Consider the following 27,615-nt stretch of genomic DNA (forward strand, 5'->3'; position numbering starts at 1 on the left):
GAGCGTTCTGCAGTCAAGAGGTAGGTGTTAAGCACATTCTCATTATGGTGCACAGAGACTGGCTATGGGAAGAAATCCACGGCCACTTAGGACTTCACACTTGTCACTGTGTGGTGTGCCATGAGCCACCTGGGACCTGCAGGTGACAGCGAGTTTAGAACCTGGACCTCCTGCTCCAAACCACTGTCTGAGCTACAGTGTTGCTAGTCCGTAGCAGTACAGAGACTGTGAAACACGAGTGAGAAGTTCTGATTCCACCCTGCAGAGGGCAGTGGTGCGTGAACACACGAGCACAAATACAAGTTCACACGGCAACACTAAGGGTCCCTCTAGGGGTACTACAGAGCATCTCATGACCTGTCTTGGGAAAAGCAAAGCGAATCAGGGTGGGTCTCCTAGATGGACTAAAACACTGTAGTAGAATATGCAGCTGTCCCCATCCTATCTGAGCACCTTGGGAGGTCAGCTGTGGTGCACTCCCCTGCTGGACACTGACCTGGGAAGGATGGATTTTTTTCATTTTTTTTTTCTTTTGCGCTGCTTACCTCTGTGAGCTCCACGTTGGCTGGGTCCCCCAGAATGGTGCCGTCTGGCTGCTTGTAGCCAGCATAGCGGATGAGCTGGGCATTCCAGACTCGGAAGTCGTGCTTGCCATCCGTCCTCTGGGGGAATATGGTGATGGCAGACCTGAAAGGAACGGATGGGAAGGCGCTGGCATTAGCGATGTGAAAGGCGGCAGCCGGGAGGGCATGTGCTCGTTGCGGAGATTGAGCGGGGTTGCATGGGATGATGGACAGCCCTTGCCAGCATTCCCGCTATGCTTTCTGCTGCGTGGTTTGTGCTTGTGAACATGCCCGAGACCAGATTAACCTCCATACGTGCCAGGGAAAGAGAAGAGCCCGCTTTCCAACTGATTTTCCAGCTGCTACCATTGTGCCTTATGGATGTGGGTGTGCCCCCTGAGATGAACGGTCCCGTCTGCAGACCAGGTACCGAGGTGTGGCAAATAGATAGTGGGGGCAGAGGGAGAGTTCTGTTTCACTGGCAAATTCATCTCCTTCTCAGTGGTTTCCCTTCACTCCAGTGACCTATGAGCCTATAGCTCAAACAGGCCACCAGAAAATAAGGGGGAGGAGGAGGGGGAGGTCCATCCAGCGGGTGAGGAAAGAGAGAGGAGCAAGAGAAAGCAGGAGAAATACATTGTACGTTTCTCTACAGCCCAGCAACTAGAGACAGAGTGGCCCAGCAGGTAGAGCACAGGACCAGGTGACCTGGGTTCTGTTCCCTTCTCCACCACTGATTTACTCCATAACCTTGGGCAGAGTGACTGAGTCTCTCTCACTGGGAAGTGGGGCTACTGATACTTCCCCTCCTTGGTAAATCACAAGCACTAAGTGTCATGATTGCTAGGATACTGATCGCTTGGACACTGGGTCTGATTCATTCTTAAACACACGCAGGTTTGATGCAGAATTCAACATTTGTAGCCCAGGAGGGCCCTGGGGCTACGTTTTACTTCCTGCCCTTAGGGGGAGTGGGTAGAGGGGCAACAGAGAGGTTTAATTTATTGCTTCTCTACAGCTGGAAGAAATACTGGCCCAAGGGCGAGCAGGCAAGATGGACAGGAGGGACACTCTTTCCGTCCCCTATGCAGCTCCTGCCCCCGGCATCCAGACACTCCAACTCGGAACCTGGGACTCTCCAGCAATTCAGTCGCAGGCACATGGTAGCATTCTGCCGGAGGGAAGTGAAGGACGAGCCTGCATGCTGCATTTGTAGCAGTTCACAGGAAGGCTCTTCAGTCTGGCCCGAGTTATTGTAGAACCTGGTACGGCAGCTCACAGCCGGCCAGAGCAGGGAGACAGTCTGTCCTCACGCTTGGGCTGGTGGCTCAGCCCACTTCCACCCCCCAAGCTGAGTGGCGAGTCCATGATCTCAGGGAGTATGCCGTTGTGCAAAAGGTGAGGCGGGGCATATGGAAGGCGCGGTTAGAACTGCAGCAGAAACACGCAGCACAAAGGAGCCTGTGACCCCGAGTCTCCGTCTAATGGCAGGTCAGAGGCTCCCAGGGCATGTGGCCTAGGTCAGGGCCAGGTGATTGGGAGAGAGCACTACTCTCACTCCAAGCCATAAACACAAACATTAAGTAGATCTAAAAAGTTAACAGCCCCCTCCAATTGAGAGCCAGAGCTCCCTCCTTTGGCCCCGGCGGGGGACTCACCTGAGGTTCCCTTTGTTGGTGGCGTATTTGATGTGGTTGCAGATGTAATTGAACATCCCATGAGCTGTGGTGCAGTCTCGGGCATCAAACACCTGCAACAGTTGAAAGGGACGGTCTGCAGAACTCGCTCATTCTTAAAGAAGCCTGCGTCTCTTCCAGAGCAGGCCCAGCTCCCTGGAAAGCCCTGGGGCTGACGCGGTAGAAGAGACGAGGATCTAACTAGCTGGATGCAGTGTCGAGCACATACATGCTCCCTGCCACTGGAGTATCTCAGCACCTCGAACCTCAGCCCTCTCCACTCTGGGGAGCCAAACTCAAATCCTGGGTGAGCCAGGCTTGAAATCTGTTCAGTGCTGTCAGCCTACTGCAGTCCCCAGTGTCATAAAGAGCAACAGACGTGGCCAGCAAACCAAAGCCACCATCAGCTCTGGCTCTGGCAGTCTCTTCTTAAGGGAGACCCAGGGCCGAAAGATCAGTGATTGAAGCCAGGATTGAGGGGCAGTGGCATGACAGGGGAAGGGGGTGAGTGCTAGGACTGACCTTCCTTTGCAGAGCCGTGCAGGGACACTTGCAAGCATCTGCCTGCACTGTGCCTGGCTGTAGCCAGTCCTTTCCTTTTCACAGCCACGTGCTCCCCCAGACATTAATTAAAACAAAAGCAGCAGGAAGCTTCACTTTGTGTGAGAGAGGCTGGGCCTCCTAGCTCCAAACCGTGTTGAGGCCCTGTATGAAATTGCTCATCAGCTTTGGAGTGACGGCTTCATGTGTGTGCCCGTTGGCGTCTGGCTTCAGACTGCAGCCACTGCCCAATGTCACTGGAAGAAATGCACTCAGACAACGCCTCCCTCCCAACCCTGAGTCAAAAGTACATTGGGGCTGGAGCTCCATACAACCCTGGCATAGCTTCTTTGACTTCACCAGAGATTTCCCCCCGTGGCCTCCATCCACGGCAAGGCTACAGGTTTGAAAGTAGCATGTGGCAAGTAGGAGCCAGAACATTGCAGAAGATGATAGTGTTACCTCCAAAGTCTGCTTTGCAGTTTCAAATGCAGACACCTCCACCACCATCTATGCAATGCTCCCCCATGAGCACCTTTCCTTCCAAAGCCCTGTCCTCCCAGAGCCTCCAAACAAGCCCGTGCACCTACAGATACCCTGGTGAAAGGATGGCATGTTCCTTACATTTACTGCCCAGAGCCACAAGCATGAGTCACTGTGTCCTTAGCATGCAGAGAAACAGCCGGGTCTCCCTGGACTTACCTTCCATACTCATCAATCCCTCTAAGAGCAATCTGCCAGCTGTAGCCAGAGCACTCTGCTGCTTACCTGTAGCTTGGACCATTGAATTCTGCCTACGCAGCGGGATGCATTGCGCCAGCCATGCTTTGCTCCGTAGATCAGCTCTGTGTCCCGCAGCTGGTAGGTGTCTGTGGTTTCAATCTCCTTGGTCACTTCTTCCAGCCTCTCCATGTGGGCCTTGGAGCCAAACCTGTGAACATGGGGAAAGGGGAAGTGACCAACTCCAATTCGTAAGGCAGCGGATAGCGCTGGATTCTGTTTGTACACAAGTATGCAGTCTGGTTCCGGTACACGTACACACATGCCAGCTGGAGGTAACTCTGGACCAATCATGATAATTATGGGGTCAAAAGTTCCCCTCTGAGCCCCGGGTCAGATTCTGAGATGCCACATTGTAGGATGGAATTCTGTGGAAGGGAATCTCCCTGGCTGCACCTGTGCATGACAATCTCCAGACAGATCAGTATGCCACATGCATGTACACCGGCTTGCGTACCCGGCTAGACATACACACAGAGCACGGATGCAGACCACTGGAAGCACAAGGTTGTCCAACATAGAGCAGCACCATTATGGACTTATAAATGCACGTCTGCAGTCTTGTGCTCTTTGGAGGCTAGCACAGATTTCAAATGGCCTGGCCGTTGGGTGTGCACACAGCTGGTGCGTGCAGAGCGAGTGATCTGACTATCGGCTAACTCTGGGCACTGCAATTTGATCACACCACCAAGTCTGAGTTTCCACCCAGCTTTGACGGTAACAAGTCAGAGGTATTTTACTGCACTGCGTAGCTCCCGTTAAAAACCCGCCAGCAACACCATCCGCGAGTGCCAGAAGACTTGCCTCTTTATGGAGGAGTAGTATTGATCAATGAAGTCCTTAGCCAAGGGGAGCAGCTGCTCTTTTGTCCTGGTGTCTTCTGGTTTCCGGACATGCTGGGTGGGTGTCATTATTGAGCCCATGCAGATCTGCTCTGTGCACGCACTGGCCTGCAAGGACGGAAGGGCCACATATGAACTATAGATTACTGGATGCACCACTGGTTACGCTGACATGGCCAACAGGATGGGCTGCACTAACGCTGGTGAAATGCCAGCTCTGGATTTGGCACAACTGGTGATATTTCCAGTGTGGTTGCTTTCACATGTGCACTTTTTTTTTGTGGCGGGGGGAGGGAGAAGGCACTGATCTCAGGCATACGACTGAGGGATGTTCCTCACCCTGTCTGACCCACAACTGTGCCTCGGGCAAGTGAGATTCATAAGAGTCCAACCTAAATCTCTGTTACAGCTCCATGTTCACCCTCTCTCCTGCAAGCTGGTCTCCATACCATCCTTGAAGGAAACAATCGCATTGCATCCTCCTTTCTGCCAGCAGCAGGCAAATGCCTTCTTTTCAATGCTTTACATCCAGCCACTGGCAACTGCTGGGAGGTAACAGACACCCACCTCCATACCTTACTTTCCCATCTCCACACCATACCTCCCCCTACTGTAGGGGTAAGCACCTCTGCAACAGTTCCCTGCGGAATCTACAACCGATCAGCCTAGAAGTCTACCCCACAAGCCATTTCATTTACTGCTATTGCCAAGAAAAGAGAACACCGGGATTGAAAGAGGGATAATGCAGGTGGCGTTTCTAATCATCCCCACCCTCATGTTCCACCAGCATTTGAAGGTTCAGAAGAGCTGAGTTGCCTCTCTTTGATTCATTGTAGCCTAGCCCATGACAGAGCAGCTCATTGAAGGCCCCATGGCAGCCCACAAGATGGGCTCACTTATTCAAAGCAACTCTAATTCTTCCAGTTAAATCGGGTTTAGAGACATTGATTTGGTCAACTACACTCAGAAAACATTGGCCAAAACAGTCAGTCCCACTCACCATGGCTGTCTTGAGTTGTAGAGTGTCATGAAGCACTGAGCCAGTCTCCCAGTTCTTGACTTTGGCAAACCGTGGGCACTTAGAAGGGCTTCCATTCACCAAGTTCTTTGTTGGGGACTGTCTGCCAGATGGTGGTGGCTGGAGGAGAGAAAAAATGATGATGTGTCAGACTATTGCTCACTTATTAGTTACAGGAGAAGTATAGGATGCAACAGCAGGTGGATCTTGGATTAATGGACTTCTTCACCTATGGAGGCCTGGATAACATAAGTGAGACTTGTGTGGTCTTGACCTACACCCTAATGAATATTGTACACAATAAAATTACTTCCAAGGTCTGCTTTGCAGTTTCAAATGCAGACACCTCCACTTCCATCTATGCAACCCTCCCCCATGAGCACGTTTCCTTCCAAAACCCTCCCAGAGCCTTCAAACAAGCCTCTGCACCTACAGATACCAAGGTGAAAGGATGGCAAAAAATTTACTCTGGATAGCTGCAAAGTTAACTCTGTTCAGAAGAAGCCTAACCTTGAAAGAGCAAAGAGTCATTGAAATTAATTAATAGATCATTTAGTCCAGTCCCTGTCAATGTCGGATTTTCTCCCGACATTACCTTCACTAGTGGATTATCTGCCATAGTTTTAAATACACCAAAGCCAGTGCTGGTGGTTTGACTACTCTAAGGAAGGTTGTCTTAATGTCTGACAATAACTCTACGGGAATGAACAGAAAGCAGGCCTCCCCAGTGTCCCTTTTTGCTGGAGAAATGTAAGGCTAAGGGCAAGCATCGGGAGGAAGTGAAAGGACTTCTGAATTATGTGTACTTGGACCACTCCCCTCTCACCCCCACTTCCCAAGTCTCCTTGATATCCTATGTAGATGTGTGCCAAGCCAGGATCTCGGAGGGAACCTCATTGTGCAAGTACTGACACAGCAATGAACACACTTGGCTTGCAGAGATCCTGTAGTGACACCAGGGAAAAATTAGTTCTAGTGAACTTCAGAGGAAGTCTGCTTTGGCAGACAAACTCCATGAAGATGTGAAAAGCTCCACACCAGATTGCTCCTGGAAGGGGAGATATGCCATCTTGGAATTAGATCTTCCAGCAGAGCGCAGTGTCATCACTCGGTATTACTAAGGCCTGGTTGGATGTTCCATGGAGAAAAGATCTGGTCCCAAACTGGGGCATCCTATCCAAATCCACTCAAGTTTGGGGAAAGTTTGGATCCAGAGCAAAGTTTGGCGTCTCAAGGCAATCTCTGTAAAATAGATCTGAACTGCCTAAACTATGGGGAAATTTGGATCTGGATCCAGACATTGAATTTGAACTTTGTGGTTCAGGTCCATCTCTGAGGTTATGTCTACGCTACAAAATTATGTTGACTCAAGTTATGCAAGTCAACATACAGCCACTGCGGTAATTAAATTGCTTTTTTCATGTCCATATTATGCTCCTTGTGTCACTGGTGTACATCGTCATCGGGAGCACATGTATCGATTAATTGTCAGTGTGGGGCATTGTGGGATGGCTTCTGAAAGCCAGCAGCGGTCAATGTAAGCAACACAGTGTCTGACACTGCATCGACCTCACTAGATCAACCGAAGCACTACGCCTCTTGTGGAGGTAGAGTTATTAAGTCGGCCCAACGGGCAAGTTACATTGATGGCAATGACATTTTAGTGTAGAGGCTTACAGAGTTAGGTTGACGTAAGCTGCATCACCTCAACCTAATGCTGTAGTGTAGACCTGGGCTAATTTATACCAAGATTTAAAAAAACAAAACTCTTCTGCATTTTTCCATATTCTTTTTATTATCGATGCAGATATTCATGCTCCTTCTCCATGATCCTGTAGAGACGCTGGAATCCTATGCTCGTGACATCAACACACATCATGAAATGGTTGCGATGGCACAAATTTGGCATTATGACCTCACTGAATGGGGGAAAGAGATCAGCTGTGATGAAGAAAGCCCGTTTTTCAACACGACTAGCTTTGCCGGTGAGCACACACTGGAAGGAAAATGATGGAACCCATACGAACAACACATCGATTAAATATTTTAATCCGATGTTATTAGAAAGCCCTTTAAAGGATCTAGTCACTTAAGATTCATCTGCGTCTCCGAGATCTAACTTTTCCTCCCTTCCACATTGAAATACAGACAAGGAAACTGCCTTCACTCTTCAGAGGGGATCACTCACTTGACACATTTGACAGGCCAGATAGCTGTGGAGATAACTGGTGAAGGACCCCAGCCATCACTTGACCACCACAAGAAAAGGCTTATGTACTAAAACCCACCAGGGAAGGCAAGTCATCAGACATTCGAGCAGCATCCGCTCTTAAAGCTGCAGTAGGAATTAGAATGAGAGTTCCAACTGTCTCCTTGGGCCTCAGCCTGCTTTGCATTTCGTTGCACTATGCAGAATTCTGCTTTCTGTCGCACTGATGAAAATCCAAAGCCAACCTCCCTCTTCTCAGTGGAACAGCTCCAGCTACCGAGAACAGCATTTGCCCTGAATGTCCTGCTAGATCACTTTGCTCCATGGGAAAATGTATCTGCTTTACAGAAACGTGGAAGTGTTTAATGGAGAACAGCAAAGCGAAAGCTTCTTCCCATGCATCTTGTTTAGGAATGCTCTGAAACCACATTGCGGCAAGTGCAGGAGTAGCCATGTATGACCTGGGTTCCTGAGGCAGGCTAGATAGCAGCAGCCACATGACCATACTGTACTAGTTCGATCCTGGGCGGCGGCGATTTCACAAAAACCTTCAACAAGTTAAGTTTTTAAAAGTGTCTTTGATGCCGGAAAATGGGGATTTTGCTACTCGCTACAATGACAACAGGATCAGGCGCAGCATCTGGTACCTTCCTCCATGTGCACGTGTCGGGGGAGAAAGGTAACACCATCTGTTACTACCGTACCATATTCTTTAGTTCTCATGGGCTCTGGAGTCTCTCGCTATCCCTGCTCATGCTCTGTTGGGCGGCATGTGGTCGCCTCAGCTCCTGGAGTCACGTGATTAAATGATGCTCTCTGCTTTCATTGTTTTAAAGTGTGTCTCTAGCCCTCATGGTTGCAGAATACAATTTGAAAATGGGAACCCTAATAGCACAAAACCTGTAGGCAAATCAGAAGAGCCCCAACATTTATCATTTTCAAAATCTTGGATTTTTAAGCCAAGCTCATGGCTTTTGGGGGCCTGACTCATAATTTTTGAATGCTTGGGGATGGCCATGCTGTAATCTTCTTTCCTACACACCTGCCTCCTTCAACAAAGCTCAACCATTTGTGGGCCAGCAACACTACCGCATGCCAGCTGAATTCACCGGAGCTGCACCACTGAAATGCACTGAGATGCGAATTTGGCCCTTTATTTCTCTGGGGATGAATTTCCCATGAAATCCATGGGATTCATAACACTTTAATTAAAATTGATACTTGAAACCTCCCAAAATTAAGGTTTCTCCCCACCCCCACCAGACATAACACATTGCAGCGAACGAGCAAACACCTTATGCATTACTGTGACATTCATGTTTCCTGACTGCGGAAAGCAGATCTTTAACCAGATCCATGGAGCTAAAGTACCCACATGTTCCCAGAGCATTATAAAGGCAGTCGTACAAATGCTCCGATCTTTAGCAGTGGCCCCAACTAAAAAGCTGCTGCCAAGCACGAGTGAACTTTGGGTTATTTGAAATTTGGATCCAGCTGTTCAAGCTTGAGCCCACCTTAGATACTCTGTTGTGCTTGATGTTTTCCCTTGGGGCATTCTGTGAGGTTAGTGAAGTACTTGAAGGAGTGTGTGAGTGTGTTAGATGCAGTGGGGAAGCATATGTGAAAAGACAGCGGCAGCGATTCATTATGCCACGCTAAACAGGGAAGGATGTGTCCTCTAACGGCTTGGGAGAAAGCACCCAAGAGAGGCTCTATCGCTTGGATTGGCAATTGTGTGCGGTGCAACGGGAAAGAAACTGATGACCAGCAGAAAAATGCAAAGTGCTTTTTGCCTCTCCACTCAGCCTCATTGGTTTGCATGCTTGAAACCAAACATTATCCGGGGTTCTGTCAGGGGGGTGATATTAGCACCTTTTATGTTTTAATTAAGTAGCACTGATATTAGCCACTCAGGTGTGGGACAAATGGAGAGATTAATGTAGCAGTCAGGGGCGCACATGCATTATGCAAAGGACTTTTTACAACAGAGCATGTTATCATAAGTACTAAGTGTGCAGATTAGTGATCTTTCTGTGGTTATTACATATGTATGTGCGAATGCAATCCAGCCCCCCTGAGTGTTTGGTTTGCTCGGGTGTGTGGAAAAAACAGGGGAGTTTATCCCTTTGTGCTGGCACAAAGGGGCCGGACTGCAGGTATAGGTACTCCACGGCCAGGGAATACCCCCGACACAAGGGGGCCTCTACTGCAGCGGCTGCCTTTCCCGTCTTCACTCTACAGATGGCCCTAGTGCAAAGGGTATTTCAGAGTGGGCCAAGGAGCGGTGGTTCTAGGGCAGAGGCAGGCCTAAGAAGGGAGGGGGTCTGGCTGGACTGGTCTCACTCCTTGGCAAGCAGGGTTTTAGGGACCACTGTGGCACAACTTCAGGGAGCCTGGAGAGCTGGGTCAGGGGCTGAACTTCCCCCCCGCGGTTCTGGAATCAGAGATGTGCCAGTTGGGTCCTTTCTGTCCTGTACAGACCCTAGGTACCTGCCACCATTAGCATCAGTGAGTGGAGAATTGAGACTTGGGGGCACCTCATACCCACTTTGCACTAACCTAGCAAGGACATAAATGACAGGGCATGATGGAGGTGAATCAGGCCCAATATTTTGTCTCGCCAAGCAGCTGGTTGCAGCTGAAGATTGCCTCTATGTACAACCAGCTTAAAAATCAGTTAATTCTTTCAGAGACTCTTTCTATGAATAATGATTTGTTTTACACTGTTCTAGGGGCCTATAGCCCTTGGAAGCTTGAAACCAACATTCTTCTCTTTATCATACAAAGAGACAGACCCCTCCCCCCCAACCTCTTGTTATTGTAGGGTTCCTCACAAGAGCTAGTATTGACTAAAGACAAGTGCACCGAGGACCCAGCCCAGTGAAGTCAGGGGGCATCTTTCCATTGACTTTAGTGGGCCTTGGACTGGGCTCTGACACCTTTGATCTGGGAATGGCACAGGGAAGGAATTGCATGAGTTTGCACAAAGGTCAGAAGTGAGAGTTGCTCCCAATCAGCTTCGACATTGTGCCATACGGGTATTTTGATGAGCATTCACTCGCCTGGTGAGCTATTCAATCAAATCGAGCTTTGAAAAAAGATTGGTGCAAACTTCCCATCACTTGCGTTGGCCGAACGAGGGCCCAGTGTTGCCAGCGCTATCGAGCGTGGTGCTGATTCACAGCCCTTCCCACTGAGTTCTTCAGGGGGAGGGATAGCTCAGTGGTTTGAGCTTTGGCCTGCTAAATCCAGGGTTGTGAGTTCAATCCTTGAGGGGGCCATTTAGGGCTATGGGGCAAAAATTGGGGATTGGTCCTGCTTTGAGCAGGGGGTTGGACTAGATGACCTCCTGAGGTCCCTCCCAACCCTGATATTCTATGATTCAATGGAATTGCCCATGGCAGCAAGCACTGTGTTTGCAGCACTGGGCCCCAAGAGTCCACTCAGTCCAAGCACTTGGCTCGGCCCCACATAACACTGACCATCTAAATGAACGCCTGACCCTTGGTAAGCCCCAGAGAAGCTTCAGTATCTGGGAGGAAACAGACATGGCTGTGAGGAAGACTTTGAGTGCAGACTGCAGTCAGGGTCAGCACCAGGGACGTGCATAACAAGCAGGCATGTGGCTGTGTCATGGGGTGATCCTCCGTGAGTCTCTGTCACCTTAGACACAGACCACTCTCATGCCAGGTCACCGTCACTCCAAGTGACTCCAGGTCACTGTCACCACCACCGTGTTTATTGTAGCGTTCTAGCAGACTGTAGTACAGATACACAGGTCCCAGTCAGCTCCCCCTCTTACCTGTGGGGAGAGAGAGGGCAGTACTAGCCGCAGCCAGCTTTGCTCTCCTTCATTTTCTCCATCCTCCTTTCCAGGGCTTCCTTCCTCTCCATTTATCTGCTCCCAGGGGCTGGAGTTGCTTCCCCCTCTAATTAGCCCTCTACTTGTTAATGTATCCTCTTTTAGGTCCCAATTAACCTACATTGGTGGGGAGTTGAGCGGCAGGGTGCTGAGTCAGCTCCTGTCACAGGCTGTAAGGTCCACCTTCAGATGCAACCCCTCCCGGCCCTGAACCCACACAGACCAGCCTTGAATGGCACAGCAGAAGTTCTCAGGCTGGCTGTCGCGGGGGGGCAGGGAAGGGAGGGAGAGGAGATGTGGAAGCGGTAAGCGTATGGAGAGACCAAAACTGCGAGTGGAGGAGGATGTATAACGATAGGGATAAGAAGGATAAAAGGGAAGCCTGCACATGGAGTGGGAAAAAATGAGTTTAATAGCAGCTTAAGACTGGGGATTGTAGCAGCACTAACATGGAGAGAAATTAAGCTCTGAACACAGAAGGTTACAAAGTGCTGATAGTCACAGACCCATGCAAGGAGCTCAGCAAAGAAACAGAGAGACGGCGCTTACAGGCACAGGGGAAAGGAGCAAAGCAGTAACCTGAACTTGGCTGGGAGAGGAGTCACAGCATCTACCGACGACTAAACGGAAAGAGTGAGGTTTAAACAGGGAGGTCACGCCGGCGACCGAGTGAGGTGTGTCGTGGTCCTTGGACTCACCTCCTTGTGCCTAAATATTACAGCACATATGGAAAGATCAGCTACGCTGTTATGAGAACCAGATCATCTGCAATACGGGGCTGCATTTGGGTGAGATAAGGACAGATTTTCAGACTTTACTCTGAACTGTCTGGCTTTCCTCACTCTAAACCAGCCACTGAACCTCGGGGAAGAGCTGTATTTCCTGTGTGCACGCCCCCCTAGATTGTGCGCTGGGGTGTTTCTTGTATTAATAAATATTTAAAAGCCCTTACAGTCTATTTTTAAAAATCTTTATTTTGGGACTCGACAGGGGATCTTGCCCTTAGAAAGATCATAGCAGATGTGGCGGAGCTAAAAACCAACCCGTGATCATGCGATTTTGGCAGGTGTCACCCATCCTGGATAGGTTTAAACTCCAGGAACAGGTTGAGATGTTTAGAAAGGTCTCCTGGGGCCCCTTATTTCCTGGAGGCACAAGGAAATACCACACTTCTAAATCACTGTCCCCCACGATGCCTGCCTGCACTGCATCACTTCATGAAGTGCGCCCGAGGGCTCAGTGGAGAGTTAAGCTCTCCACAAAGGTACCAAGCACCCCTGCATCTTAGTCACTTCAGTGGGAGTTAAGGGCACTTGTCACTGGTGGAAGATGCTCGGCACCTTTCAGGGTCAGGTTCTCAATGAGCAGCGAATGCCCCAAGCAATGGAGACCCTGTGTTGTACGGACAGAGCAGCACAGAACAAGGCTATTTTAGAAAGACTTATCCAGTAGTTCGGGCACAGGACTAGGAGTCCAGACCTCTGAGTTACGTCCCTAACTCTGCTGCAGAATCCCCACGTGACAGTAGCAAGTCGCGCCCCCTCCCAGGGCTGGATAATGGCTCGGTGGAAGGACCGTGCCAATCGCAGCTATTTTACATCTTCTCCTGTACTGTGAATGTTTTGGAGCAGGCACAATGTCACCCTGCTTGTTAGTACAGCACCTAGCACAGTTTGGCCCTGATCCTGATCAGCACAGCAGGGCCCTGATCCGGACTGGCACTACTGGAATATAAATAATGGATATAAAAGATTAATAAGACTTGGGCTGGCGAAAGTGGTCTAACGCCAGCCCAGAGGGCAGGAGCCAATCAATATAGGTAGGAAAGAAAGATAGCCTTATGTGCACGCCATCAAAAAGTGCTTGCCCTGCCGATGGTTCCTGGACGGGAAGTGGGGGAGGAGGTCAGGCCCTTGGTTTCAGGAAGTGACTGAGCTGAGCAGGGGCAATGCTGGGTTTCCTGGACTTCTTCATTTGAACGTTCATCTGTTTTTCCCTTTGGAAAGTGTTCTTTGCCTCATGGCCGACCGAGAATTACAGCTGGGGGAACCTCGGGAATGGGATGGTCTGAGCACAGGGCTGGGTGCCAGGAACTGCCAAGTTCTAGCCCTGCCTCTGACCCTGGTCCCATCTGAGAACTGCATATGGCCCAATAAGTCCAGAAGCCAAATTCCACACCACAGAATTCATAGAATATCAGGGTTGGAAGGGACCCTCAGGAGGTCATCTAGTCCAACCCCCTGCTCAAAGCAGGACCAATCCCCCGTTTTTGCCCTGGATCCCGAAATGGCAAGGTGGTGTGAGAAGCAATGAATGGTTGCAAAGTGCTAGGAGATGAAAAGCACGTTTTGAGCATTGGCCTGCTAAACCCAGGGTTGTGAGTTCAATCCTTGAGGGGGCCATTTAGGGATCTGGGGCAAAAATTGGCGATTGGTCCTGCTTTGAGCAGGGGGTTGGACTAGATGACCTCCTGAGGTCCCTTCCAACCCTGATATTCTATGAAATACTATCTGAAGTGCTACATCAAATTATAGGAATGCAATGAGAAACATGCTTCACACCACTTAGGGCTTTGCTGGCAAGATGCCTGTTGTTAAGAACATGCCATCCCATTCGGCTCTTTTCTTGTCCCGCGCTGGACACTGATTGGAACAATGGGGAATCCTCAGCTCTGCTGAGGACTGGCCTGGACACAGCTCTTCTGCCACTTACGCTCTACACACCGAGGAGAACGTTCGACAGCGACTCCTACCCAGTGCAAGCTGCAGCCGTACCGTCAGCAATGGGATCCCATCAGCTCCATGGCTTCTGGGCTGAACGGGCCAGACTTAGCTCGCAGCTGCACAAGTGCGATTCCATTGCACCAAATGGGCTTGCTCTGGAATAACCGGGCCACACCGTCGAGATTGGGCCTGTGCGGTCACTTGCTCAGAGAAGGGCTTGAGCATTGCACCTTGGGGCACGGAAAATGCTGCTCCTATGGGGACCCGACCCAAAGGAGCGATTCAGGCTTCAGTGACCTCCTCCTATGCTCCCTTATACCCAGGAGCCAGACCGCGTGTGACTGTGGCTTTACGAGAAAGGAGACTTGCATTGGCTGCTGTCAGCTGAGGTATAAAAGCCCACTGCTCTCAGGGCACACCCCACGCCCCACCCTGCTGAGCTCCTCGTCTCCCATGGAAATCCATGGCCTTTGAGGGAGCAGGATCAGTCCCTGCATGTGCTCCCTTCCCACATGGAGCAGCCATTACAAGCGGATTGCAGCCAGACTTATGCTTCTACACCGGCTCCCGTCCCCCCCAATCACCCCACAAGACACAGGCACCTACCTGCTCCTTTTCCAAGTAGGGGTTGTTCAGGACGATGGGCGTGTCACTCTTCCCCCACAGGTCATTGAAAACTCGGTCATTTTCCATCCCGGCTGGCGCGGGTTTCTGGGACTTGTCCACTTCCCTGAAACTGAGGGTGGGGAATATTAGTCATTTAGTTCCCCAAGCCACATGCAGCTTGTTCCCCGTCAGAGCCCTCAGACTGCTCAGCCTTAGAGCAAAACTTCCCTGCCTACCGCGTGGGGAACGAACCGGAGCCGGGGTGCACCCAGCAGGAACCATTGCTACCCTCTGCCAGTTGCTGAGCTACAGGGCTGGCTCTGGGCAGCTTCCCGCAGGATTGAAAACTTGCAAGAGTTTGAAGGGGCGGGGTTGAGGGGAGGAATTGAAAACTCCCCACACTGACAAAGGATCACCCTGTGTTAGCGTGACAACAAACAATGGGAGTTTTGCCAGGTAAAAAATCCAATTCCTAAAATTGGCAGGAAGCTGAAGTCCTCACTAGGCCAAGGTAGTGAAGTGATAATCATCCAGTTTACACCTTTGCACTCCCGGGAAGGCGTATTCCTAACCCTATCATTCGCTACGCCAAGTGCTACCACTCCCAACCCCAGCCACTGTGAGAACCAATAAAGAGTGGAGAACCTTTAGCCAGACCTCATTTTAAGTTATATATACAATGCTCTCTGCCCCATGCTGTCCAATGGAATAAGAACAAAGAGCATAATCAAAGTGCTCTTAATACACAAATGCATCAAAACAAATTAGGGGCCCTAGTTTATAAACAGGATTGGAAGGAAAGGGGATATAATATCGGGCTGATGGCAGTTATTCTAAAATAGCTTTGTTGGGGCGGGGGGAACTTGTTGCTTAAGTGGAACATAAGTGGGAAGCAACAAACTGACATGGCTCTCAGGGAGGTGAGTTTGATGAGCCTGATCTTGCAAATACTTGTGCATGTAAGTAACTTTACTCAGTGAATTCCACTGAAGTGAGACTGCTCACACGTGTAAAATTACTTGTGTTTCCAGGACTGGAGGATTAATGTGCTAAGAGACAAGTACTGCAAGAAAAAGAACATTGCAATAGTTACCCGTGCTGGATCAGACTTAATTTAAGAGTGACACAAAGAAATACTGGTTTTGTTTAAAAAAAAAAAAAAAGAAAAGAAACAAAAAACCCCACAATGCAGAACTGACTTGTGGAACTTGCCACCACAAGAGATCATTGAGGATAATTATTTAGTAGGCTCCAATAAGGTGTCTAAGCGCTACTGCAATATGAATACTAAAACAAAGATAATGAGGAATTAGATAGTTATATGAGTTATAAGAATATAATCCAGTCAAACCAGCTAGGATAAAAATGTGCAAATGACATCAGCTCTCATGATTTAGGACAGAACCCAGCTGTTTACAGCCCAGGGTTGGGAAGACATTTCTTCCGTAAGAATGCTATTATTTAGTTGCCCACTGTTGAGGTTTTATAAACAACTGGACTATTGTTCTAATCCGCTCTGGCAATTCCTTTCTTTCTCCATAGGACTGATCTGTATTCCCCTGACAACATCGAGCACTGAAAAACTATTCCTGTTGCAACTCTGGGGCCTCATCCAAAGCCTACTGCAGTCAGCGAGAGCCTTCCCATTGACTTTAGTGGGCTTGGGATCCGGCCCGTCATCAGGAATGCGGCACTCAAAATGTAATGTGAATAGGTGCCCTGATCACGAAGCCACTTGCAGCTTAAAAAGAAGGGAAACGCCCCGAGCAAATTAACTTTCAGGAGGTTTTCCCCATGCATGTGGCTTTTGGTATACAGGAGGTAAAGCAGCTTTCAGTTTAATTCTTTGTCTTCCAACTGCTCCAGAAGTTCCTAGTTCATTTATGGAATGAAGTTGAGCCCTCCAGCAGCCAAGATGTTACACCACATCCCGGGGCTATTTTCTAAACACCGGGTAGCCTTTGGTTAAAAGCCTCCACTTTATATTTCCAACAGAATTCAAGCCCAACATGGGGTTGGATTTTTAATTGAAATTCCCATCTGTCATCTCTTCAAGGACGGAATTGTTCTTTTGCTAACTTGGCTTTTACGCACATGTGAAAGGGTTTTGATCAGATAAAATAACCTCACCCACCATTAGTCTGGTCCATTCAAAGTCAAAGACCAGTGTAAAAGAATGCGTACGTGCCACATGCAGAAGACCGTGTGCACCAAACCCACTGTGAACACTCTGCATTGGGCTGTTGCCACGCCTGCCGGCCAGGCTGGGGCCCCACTCCTGAGGCAGTTTACACCTATTGGGCCATGCCCCAAACCCCTCTGGGGCTGTACAGAAGAGCTGGCATTGCAGGAAGAGAATACAACAACTCTTCAGAGCAGGGACTGAGCTTTGGTAGTTATATGGCCCCCCCATTACTGTAATATCCAAACACCCTTCTGGGCGTTAGTGTATTGACCTTCACAATACCCCCGTGAGGCAGGGCAAGGCTGTTATCCCATTGTAAAGATGGGAAACTGAGGCACAGAGAGGCTAAGTGACTCACCCAAGGTCACACAGGAAGTCAAGCTGAGCCAGGAATTGAACCCAGATGATCTTTTGAGTCCCAGGCTAGTGCCCCTAACCACTGGACCATACTTCCTTTTATTCTCTGTTTGTTAGCACAATCAAGCCCTATTAGTCTTACTGATGCCTCCAAGGCTATTATTATTATTTATTTGTATGCATGTCGCACCAAGACCACACAGAGGTTTTTGGGGGACCTACGGAAAAATCTGAAACCGAGGGCTCCCCCCCTTCCAAAATTACTACCATGGTAATGAAGGATTTCAAAAAGAATACTCCCCACTGAAATCAAGAAACCAAGGGTGCAAAACCAATTAGAGGGGAGGCCTGGGGAAAGCGGGGCACCAGGGAGTAAGCGCACCCTGTATTCACTCCGCAGTGGCGCCTCCTGTCCTTGCAGGGCTGGGCACTGCAACCTGGTGCATGGGATCGCAGCGCAACTCAGGTTTGGCCAGGCTGCCCTTCCCTCAAATTCAACTTGGGGGCCCTTTCAAATGGGGGACCTGGGGCAAACTGCTCCTTTTGTCCTCCATCCCTTGCTGGGCAGCCCTGGGTTGCACCAATGAGGTCCCAACTGGAACTGGGACCCCATTGAACTAGGTACTGTAAGGACACCTAGGCCAGGTCTACGCTACATACTTAATTGGGTAGAACTACATTGCTCAGGGGTGTGGGAGGGGAAACAGAGGCACAGGAAAGCCAAGGAACTTGCCTAAGGGCACACAGCAGGTCAGTTGCAGAGCAGTGGATACTACCCAGGGCTGGAAAGCTGCCCCACTGAAGTCAAGGGGAGTTTTGCCATTGACTTCTCTGGTACCAGATCTTCTGTGTCCCAGGGCATTCACCTATTCGGTCTACTGAGTTTGCTTGGCAGTAGGAGTTCTGGAACTTCCCTTGCAATGACAAGAGAGAGAACTGACTGCTCTGATTCCTGGCAGCTCATTTGGATGAGCCAATAAGAGCTTGGAAGTCTAATGTTTTGCACCGATGCCGTAAGCAACACCTAGTGCAGAAAGCAGAAGGGTAGGATGCTGTTGGGAACAGGCAGAATGCAGCCAAAACCCTCTGTGAGCTCTCTGTGCATGAGAAGGAGAGAGAGTGTGTGTTCTTCTCGGCTATGCAAGAGAAATAGATTTCTTTTCCCACCTCACTTTGCCCTGGGGCATTGCCGTCAGCTTTCCTCTGGCCGAATCACCCACCACCATCAATAATATGGGCCACCAGGAAGTTGGTAAGTGACTCTCCTTCACTCTCTCTCTGGGTCTTCCACATTCTCAGGTGGCGTTTCCGGCTGCGGGGAATATTTCCAGCTGAGAAGGAGCTGCCACCCTCTGCTCCAGTCACAACCAGCCATGCCAGGTAGCGGCTTACAGTCTGCAGTGCTGAAGAACCAACTCCCCAGTCTTTCCTCTCCATTACCTGGGGTCAGACCAATGTCAGAGGCCAGAAGTAATGACGTGCTTTTCTACACAATTAGGCCAAAGGATCTTAAAGCATTTTACACACCAGCAGAAAGAAGCGATCCCATGCTGCCCAGAGCAATGAAATGCAACCGCACGTGGGGCTGAGGAATTTTGCTAAGATTTTGGATTCACAAATAAGTAACTGTGGTGGCTGCGTTTAGAAGTTTGTGAGCCATATCTTTGTATTTAATAAGAATTTGTTAAAGGTACTGAATGGATTCTGAACATGCCCTTCACTAGATGGTGTTAGAGGAGTACAGACATCGGGCCAAACCCTAAAGCCTTTACTGACACAAAACTCCATTTGTCATCGGTCGGGGTTTGGCCAGGTTCAGAAACCGCATCATAGAATGTTCTCCCCAGCTGGGTTTCCAATGCACAAAGAGCAACCAGAAGATCTGGTCAGCATGAAATGTCTTATTATAGATTAAGCAAGTCAGCAAACAAGAAAGAACAAAAGTAAGATCTCCATGAAAGAGCTAAGAGAGAGCGAGAGAGAGTCCCCTCTGTAGAGAGAAGAGTCCTTGCAGACTCAAAAGGGCAGAACAAACAAAACAAAAGAGAGAAACAGTCATATCACTGCAACACCGCATCAGTCAAGGAATTCTCCTCGGGTATCAGTCAAGGTCTTTTTCCCTGTGGGGACATCCAATAAATATATGCTCAGTCCTGCTGGAACATGAGTTGCAGGGTGTGGTGATCTTGTGGCTTCCTGTCAGCATCTCCACCTGCCTTAAACTTGGGTTAGGGTTGCTACACTACATTCTATTTACATTCCTGTGATGGGTATGTTCCATATCATTACTGGTGCCTGGTGACTTACTGGCTGTACATTCTCCTCTCCGCAGCCCAGTCATCAGACCGCGAGCAGAACAAACGCTAGCTGCCACGAACAGGAGCAGCTGGCTGCTCTTCTCTTTAAAGACAATGGTTCAACATACCCAAAGTTTCCACCTTTGGTTACCCTCTTCACTCCCCCTAGGATCCTAAGAGTTCTGTATGCTCAGGGGACGTATTCCTGTGTTGTTTCCCGGGGAACCGAGACCTTGCATATTCTCAAGTGTCCCTTATTTTTGGTCAGTGAATCATCATGAGCTGTACCAGCCCCAGGGCTAAAGCCTGGACTCAATTAAGTAAAGAAGAGCTTTGCCATGGACCTCAGTAGGAGCAGCCATAGGTTCCTGGGAGGTAAATCAAGCCCCTCGCTCAGCCACATGACACTCCATCAGGGTGCGCTCCAATTTTTCCCTCCCTGGCAATTTAATGATGCTGCTATGAAGTATTTTATAGAGAGTTTTATCATTTGAAAGGACTCTTCAAACAGGATCTAATTAATGGGGGAAACGGAGGCACCAAGAGGTCAAATGATTTGTCCAAAGCCACTTGGTGAATCAACAGCAGAGTCTGGAATAGAACCCAGGTGTCCTGATGACTCACCCATATCACTAGAGCACATGACCTCCCAGCTTGCAGGAGGCTGCACAGAGTACCTTAAACACATCAGACAGCACACTGAAGTCATTCCCGTCTTTGACACAGAGCTGCAGCTGGATAGACCCCCGCATGCAATGCTCCCTTCTTGGGCACAGCAGCCTGGCTGCAATGCTGCCTGCTGGCAGAACATCTGCCCTGAAGAGGACAACCCACACTGCAGAATGTATCAGGCCATGTGGACCCACACACAGGATTTTGGATACCCCTGCTCCAGTGGGTTTCTCAACTATTAAGCAGGTTGAACATTTGAATAGATGGAATTCAAGGCACAAAAACAAATGTAACCGCTCAGGGAAAAAACACTACAGCATCTTGTAAGACTAGTCCTAAGCAGTCTGCCTTTTTAGGGCTGGTCGGTGAAACATCAACAGAACTCTACTTGGTCAGATTGTGCGGTTCCATCAAAATCAAAACACTTTACGAACGTGGGTAATTCAGAAGGGCATTTAGTTTTAGAGGAAAAGCTATTCTGACAACCTCAAAACGTCCCGTTTCAACGCTTCCAGAAAGAAGTGTTTCCCTTTTTTGTTTGTAATTTTTTTTAAAAAAATGTGTTTATAATATTATGTATATCATAGTACAAAATGAAAAAGTCAGAATCTGAATGTTTTGATGGCCCCCAAATGAATTTTTTCCCCCCAGAATTTTCCTTCATGAAGAATTTTTAAAATGTTGCATGTCATTCAGGTACAGAATGAAGCCAGATTTCTCAATCCTTTGTAAAACAACTTCCGTCCTCCACACCAGTCTACCTCTTACTATGGTGTTACTCTTCTTTAGGCCTTTACTGCCTAAAACTACCATCTTTCTATCTAACTACGGGTGACTGGATGGCATCTAATAACTGAGGCATCTTCCCAGGTGAATACATACCAAGGAAGCTTAGGATGCAATTTAGTCACCTCCTGCCAGGTGCAGTCTTAGTGACTTCTTGTATCGCTTACGTAACCCACACACCTCCTGGGTGTGGTGTTCTGTCCCGTCTAGTGGCACCAAGACCACTTAGAACCCGGGGGGCCAATCTGAGCCTGAGAAGGAGCCAGGATTTACCAATGTACATTGCCAAAGAGCCACAGTAATTCGTCAGCAGCCTCCCCATCAGCTCCCTGCGCCTCCTGCCCACTGGCAGCCCCGCCAATCAGCGCCTCCCCATTCCTACCCGCACCTCCTGATCAGCTGTTTCGTGGCATGCAGGAGGCTGGGAGGGGGAGGGGGAGGAGCAAGGGCATAGCAGGCACAGGGGAAGAGGTGGAGTGGGGGCAGAGCCAGGGGTTGAGCAGTGAGCATCCCCCGGCACATTGGAAAGTTGGCACCTGTAGCTCCAGCCCCGGAGTCGGTGCCTAGACAAGGAGCCGCATATTAACTTCTGAAGAGCCGCGTGTGGCTCTGGAGCCACAGGTTGGCCACCCCTGACTTAGAGAGAGCTCAAGGAGTCTGCTCTACAGCCCTAGCTAAAGGCCAAGTGGCTTTTAGCTCATGCAATAGAGGCTTCAGAGGTCCCAGGTTCAATCCCGCTCGCTGACAATCAGGGTCTGTTGGTGTCAAAACCCTGAGGTCCTTACTCACTTTTTACTCAGGCAAAACATTCACTGATTTCAGAGGCAGACCGTCTTGAGTAAGACCCTCATTACTTGACCCATTATTAATGAACTCCACATTTGTGCCATTCCTTTCCTTCTAAAGAATCTCCAAAGCTCCGCAAAAGGGAACTGGCTTCATCCTGAAATGCCACCATCTCTGGACTACGGAGCAACTGTCGCTTAACAACATGTGCGATAAGAAAAGGAGTACTTGTGGCATTCCTTCTCGTTTTGCGGATACAGACTAACACGGCTGCTACTCTGAAACACGTGCAATGTTACACAATGGTTCAGGAAGAGAACAACATGGCACCCAGTTACAAAGGCAGGAGGGAATTAGGTAGGCAGAACACAATTACTAACACTAGACTCTAGCTGAGACTAACACCTTCATTCTGAGACTAAGTGCCACCGGACCCTTAGTGACCATGAGTGGTCGGCACCTCAGCTTTAGCTCTTGTCCAGAAGATGGCCTCTTTAACATCACAGTGCCCCCTTAACGCCACATGGAGGCATATGTTCAGTACTGACCTCGGACGAAAGAGCAAACATCAGCACCTGCAATAATTGGGATTCACCTGGAGATCTCCCATTCCCACTCTGACTAGGACCAACTGGAGATCTGAAGAGGTCACAGCCCATGGTGTCACAGCTGCACTTAACCACTGTCTAATTCTTCTAAGGGTTACTCGTTTTACAGGCATTTCAATGGGGTCTGCCACTACAGAATCTGTCCAGTCTCCCTGGGTTTTCTGTGCCTGTCCCTCTCTCCATGTGATCAGGCCTCCCCAGTGCACCAGCTCTGTTTTAGACTGAGCAGAGAGCACAGGACGTGAGTTGACCATCTTCAGCCCAATGTAGTGGTGGGTAGGGACCGGGGTGACTGTCCCACATCTCTCTCGAGGGTGAAACCACTCTTTGACCCACAGAGCTGCTCTCTGCCAGTTTCCCTGCAGAGTTTCTGCTCTTCTATGTTGGTCTAAAACCTCTAGCATGACCGCGCCCCAGGATTTCACCCCCAATGCAGTGAATTATGCCACTGCCATTTTCGTTTTTACAGGACTTCATGCTCCCTCTCAGCCTTATACTAGCCTCCGAGTGAAGCCTGTGCCAGAGTTTTTCTCCAGAGACCCACTTTAAAGCGACCCAAGGATGCTAGTGTGCTCCTTGAGGTGTAGTTAAACACTAACTTCTTCAGGGCCACTAATTCTTGCTGGTTCTTGGGATAGCTGCTTAGGACAGATTCCACTGAGGAGCTAGGACTGGAGCACCCTCAGCTCCCACTGACTTCAATGAGAGTTGAGGGTTCTTAGTACCTTGTTGTAGGTGGGGCTCAGCACCCTCGGGAATAAAGTGGGAGACAGCTCTCTCTGCTCTTTAGCCTCTCTTCAGAAGCTGGAGAGTTGAAGCCACCTACCTTCCCTCACCATGATTCTGCATGAAACCTACTGATTCAGCATTTAAAAGAAAACATGGGCATTTTATCATGGAGTTTATTGGAGCTGGTTGGACTTTTTTTTTTTTTGCAGAAAGTTAGGTACTCCAGCTAGTGAGCCCAGCCAGAGGGGAGAACAAGAGGCATGAGACAGCCAAACCGTAACTCCCAGGAGGCACCAGGGAGTGGCATTTCCAGGTAGAAATATTTTTTTTGGTTTCAGGTTCGTGTTTTGTCAAAAAGTGGACGTTTACCACAGACAGCTGATACTGGTCTCAAAAGTTTCAAAGCCACCGTTTTCCTTAAACAATTTTTACAGAAAATTTTCCACTTCCTTTCGATACTGTTACAAGGACAAGGCTCCTTTCAGCTGCATGGCTTTCAGTGTCTTTTGTCTCTTCCCCCTCCCCTACGCTGCTCCCAACCCTTGCAAGCTTTCGAAGTTAGACTAATTCACCAGCCAACTCTCTGGATTCACCCTGGCTTATTGCCATCCTAGCATGGCAAACCATTCATTGGGTTTATCCTCAGGTGCGGTCTCCTCTACAATCAGCCTTCCCTTCCTCTTCAGCAATATCACCGTGAGTCTTTGTGGCATCACAGACCATTCCACAGAAGTTGTTGCAATGTCACAGTCGCGAACAAAGGAGGGACGTAGAGAGAGACTGATGTCTAGCAGGCCAAGTAGGCGTATAGGGGTCAAGATTCCTGGGATCCACTGCTCCTGATTCTGCCACTGACTTTCTCTGTGATGCCGGTGACTCCCTTAGGTCAACAGGTTTCCAAAAGCGACCGCTGGTTTTGCATCTTTCTGTTTCTGAGTGCGCAACCTGAGACACCCACAACTTCGTTTTCAGAGGAGTGGAGTCCTTGCAGACCCCACGAACTACAGCTGGAATTTAGGATGCTCAGGACCTCTGAAAATCAGGCCTGCTGGCATTTCAAGCCATGGACCCAAACACTGGGATTGCCAAAATCAGTGACCCGCTTCTGAAAACATTGGCCTTCACTGCTCTGTGCCTCAGTTTCCCCAGCTGTAAATTAAAAATCACCACCTCACAAGGGGCCTGGCAGACTCAGAGTATGTCCACACGGCAAAAACCACCCTGTGGCAATGAGTATCAGAGCCCAGGTCAGCTGACTCAGGCTCACGCTACCAGGCTACAAATAGCAGTGTAGACATTTGGGCTCAGGCTGGAGCTTGGGCTCGTCTTACAAGGTTTCAGAGCCCAGGCTCCAGCCTGAGCGGGTATGTCTACACAGCTATTTTTAGCCCCAGAGCGCAAGCCCCTCAAGCCAGAGTCAGTTGACCCGGGTTCTGAGACTCACTGCTTTGGGGTTGTTTTTGCTATGCAGATGTACCCGAAATGTTTGTAAAATGCTTTGAGATTCTTGTGGAAAAGGACTAGAAAAGGGCAATGCATCATTGCTAATAAATGGCCAGGAGGAGAGAGCTAATTGGGGAGGAGCCTGCTACTGCGAGCGCACAAAAACCAGAACAATTAACAACAATTAAAAACACAGGGGGGGAATTACGCAGCTCCTCAATTACATTCTAGTGAAATGTAGTTTTTCAAGCTCTCAGGGGCCCTTTAAAGATTCTCGGCTTATAGCATTTCTCCTGCTTGTGTAAGACTAGAGAAGCAGAGCTCCACATCTAGGATCCAAACCTGTTCTCACTGAAATCTGTGGATGAACTCCCACCGCTTTCTGTAGGAGCAGGACTGGACTTCTGACAGCTGGGTCTGGGTAACAGAACAGGCACAGAGCATTCTGAAATACAGTGGCCGTTAGACGCTTCATTTACAGCAAGGTGAGCTTCCCTGCTGGAAGGTTGGGGTTGTCATAATAAAAGATTTAGCTCTTATATGGCATCTTCTATGAACAAAACTCAAAGCACTGTACTAGAAGGGCCAATATCATTGGCTTCTTTTTACAGATGGGGAAACCGAGGCACCGAACTCTGCTTAAGGTCATGCAGCACGTCAGTGGCAGAACCAGGAATAGAAGCCAGGTGTGCCGAATATCTGTTCAACGCCCAATCTGGTATACCACACTGCTAGCTCTGGTGTCCGTGGAATTTTATTTTCCCATCCCTTTGTCCTCTTCCAATCTCCTTTTTCTCCCCTTTCCGTTTTCCCATGCTTCCTGCCCACTTCTGGTTTTCTCCCCCACTCATCTGTCCTCCCCTTACCTCCATTTTCCTCTCTCCCACACTCTGCTCCCATTTGTTCTCTCTTTTCCCTTTCTAGCTGTCTCTCTTTTTCCTGCCTCCTCTCTCCTGAGCATCATGCCTTAGTGGTCAATAGGTCTGTGACCTGGAGAAGGCTCTAACCTGACCCCACCAAACCCATTTGACTTGTGTCACCATAATCTATACCAAAGGTAAAAAATGTACATTGGTACCTACCAGTCCACCTGGACTTCTATATCTCTTGTCTCCACCTTGGTTGGCGCGTCTCCATTGAGTTCCTTACTGCCGCTCTTCAGGAGTTTCAGGACTGGCTCTATTTCTTTTAGCAGTTCATTGTTTTCAACCCCACCATTTAGGCAAGGATTGGCACCGGCATTGTCCCTTCCCTTCCCGTCCTCGCCTTTAGTGCTGGTAACCACACCATTGACGTGCACAAGGGACTCCGCTTCCTTCCTGTTCTCCCTGGCCCATGCTGAACTAGCCGAGCCCATGGTATGGTCTGCACCCTGCTGCAGATCTCTGCTGTGGATACTTGGATTGGACAAGTCGACCGCTTTGGCAGTTGGGCACAAAGGTCTGGTTACTCTAACAGTCTTTGGCAGCCCATCACCGGCAAAAGTGGTCTCCAGGTGAGTGGTGAAGCCCTCAGGACCTCTCAGGATCAGAACCACATAGGTTTCCGAAGCGATGCTCCTCAGGATCTCCAGGGCACTCTCATAGCTCATGTCCACCAGGGGCCGGCCATTGACTGCCAGGATAATGTCCCCAGCCTGGATGAGGCCGCTTTGCTCAGCTGCCCCTCCCCGAATCAGGTCGGAGATGATTACCGGGGGCTTGTTGACTCGTTCCTTCACCAGGAAACCGAGACCCCCAACCTTGCGCTTGAAGAGTCTCACCGAAATGACATTGGGCTGTATCTGCTGCACACTGAACACATTCTCTTCCATGGTAGCCCTTGGTCTTCTAGCCTGCAGCCCAAGACCTCGAGACCCACTGAGCACAGACTAGCCCACAGCTGAGCAGAGAGATTAGCAGCCGAGAAGGGGGTACAGCTTATCTCTGCTTGCAAGGAGGAACTTGTTGGCTCTGGAATGACTTGCCTCGTTGCAAAATCTGCAGAGCATCAGTCGTTGCACATCAGTTCCAGCTGTGTCTTCAGCAGCATAATTTCATTCATTCATTCCTCCCTCCGCTCTCTCTTTTGTACGGGAATGATGCCAGCAGCCCGGGTAACCTTCACTGGGACAGCAGCAAGAGTGTGTCACCAACAGGGGGCTGGGCTGGCGGGAGCAGGCGCAGAACTAGGCATCTCTCTGCTGAAGAGGGGCACAGGGACAAAACATTCGAGAGGAAACATGACAGCCTCGGATCATCCCTTGATCTTGTGCTTGGGAACTGGCTCACTTCACAGACATCTCCACAGTCTAGTTTTTAGGCTCTGAATGGATCTTGAGCGTCTCTATCTGTAAAGGGGGATTTAAAGAGAGAGAGAGAGAAAGACATGATCATGGACAGAGCTAAGTATGGGCCCCATAGAGAGATCTGAAGGCCTTAGATACCCTGATAGAAAACATTCAGCACAGCTATCCTCTCCAGAGGTGTGTTTCAAGGCCTGGCTGTACCCTGAAATCATCCCAAGCTATATTTCCTCTGTCCCTCTGCAAACTCTCCCCCTGTCTAGTTCTTTCGGCTTAACTAGAGCAGGTGTGGAATAAAGTCCTGGTTAGGAAAATTGGGGGCCAAATCTTTGATTGGTGTAAATCAGCATAATTCCATTGAACTCTATGGAGCTACAGTGATTTACACCAGCAAAGGCTCTGGCCGCTGTTCTTCAAAGTATCTTCACAAGCCAAAGTCAGTCTGGCAGACACAACTGAGGGCAGGTCTATGTGTAAAATGCTGCAGCTTCTCCCGTTGGTGTAGTTAATCCACCCCTGTGAAAGGCAGTGGCTATGTCGGCAGGAGAAGCCCTGTGCTGTCTACACTGGGGGTTAGGCTGGTATAACTGCGGCACTCAGGGGTGTGGATTTATCCTGTAGTTATACCAATCTGAGTGCATAGTGTAGA

The 27,615-nt window shown here is 49.3% G+C and overlaps 1 protein-coding gene across 2 annotated transcripts in view; it reads right to left on the reverse strand.

Moving 5' to 3' along the window:
- NOS1 (nitric oxide synthase 1) overlaps positions 1–27,615 on the reverse strand; it is an 85,514-nt gene that overhangs the window by 33,960 nt on the left and 23,939 nt on the right. For both annotated transcript variants that reach the window (XM_074972940.1, XM_074972941.1), the window contains exons 2-8: positions 25,765–27,011; positions 14,820–14,949; positions 5,402–5,539; positions 4,364–4,509; positions 3,548–3,710; positions 2,222–2,313; positions 546–687 (exon numbers count right to left, since the gene is read on the reverse strand). In XM_074972940.1, coding sequence (XP_074829041.1) covers positions 546–687; positions 2,222–2,313; positions 3,548–3,710; positions 4,364–4,509; positions 5,402–5,539; positions 14,820–14,949; positions 25,765–26,495 — 1,542 coding nt within the window. In that variant the 5' untranslated portion in view covers positions 26,496–27,011. The remainder of the gene's footprint in view (positions 1–545; positions 688–2,221; positions 2,314–3,547; positions 3,711–4,363; positions 4,510–5,401; positions 5,540–14,819; positions 14,950–25,764; positions 27,012–27,615) is intronic.

The sequence above is a fragment of the Natator depressus genome, chromosome 15 (genome assembly GCF_965152275.1).
Source record: "Natator depressus isolate rNatDep1 chromosome 15, rNatDep2.hap1, whole genome shotgun sequence".
NCBI lineage: Eukaryota > Metazoa > Chordata > Testudines > Cheloniidae > Natator > Natator depressus.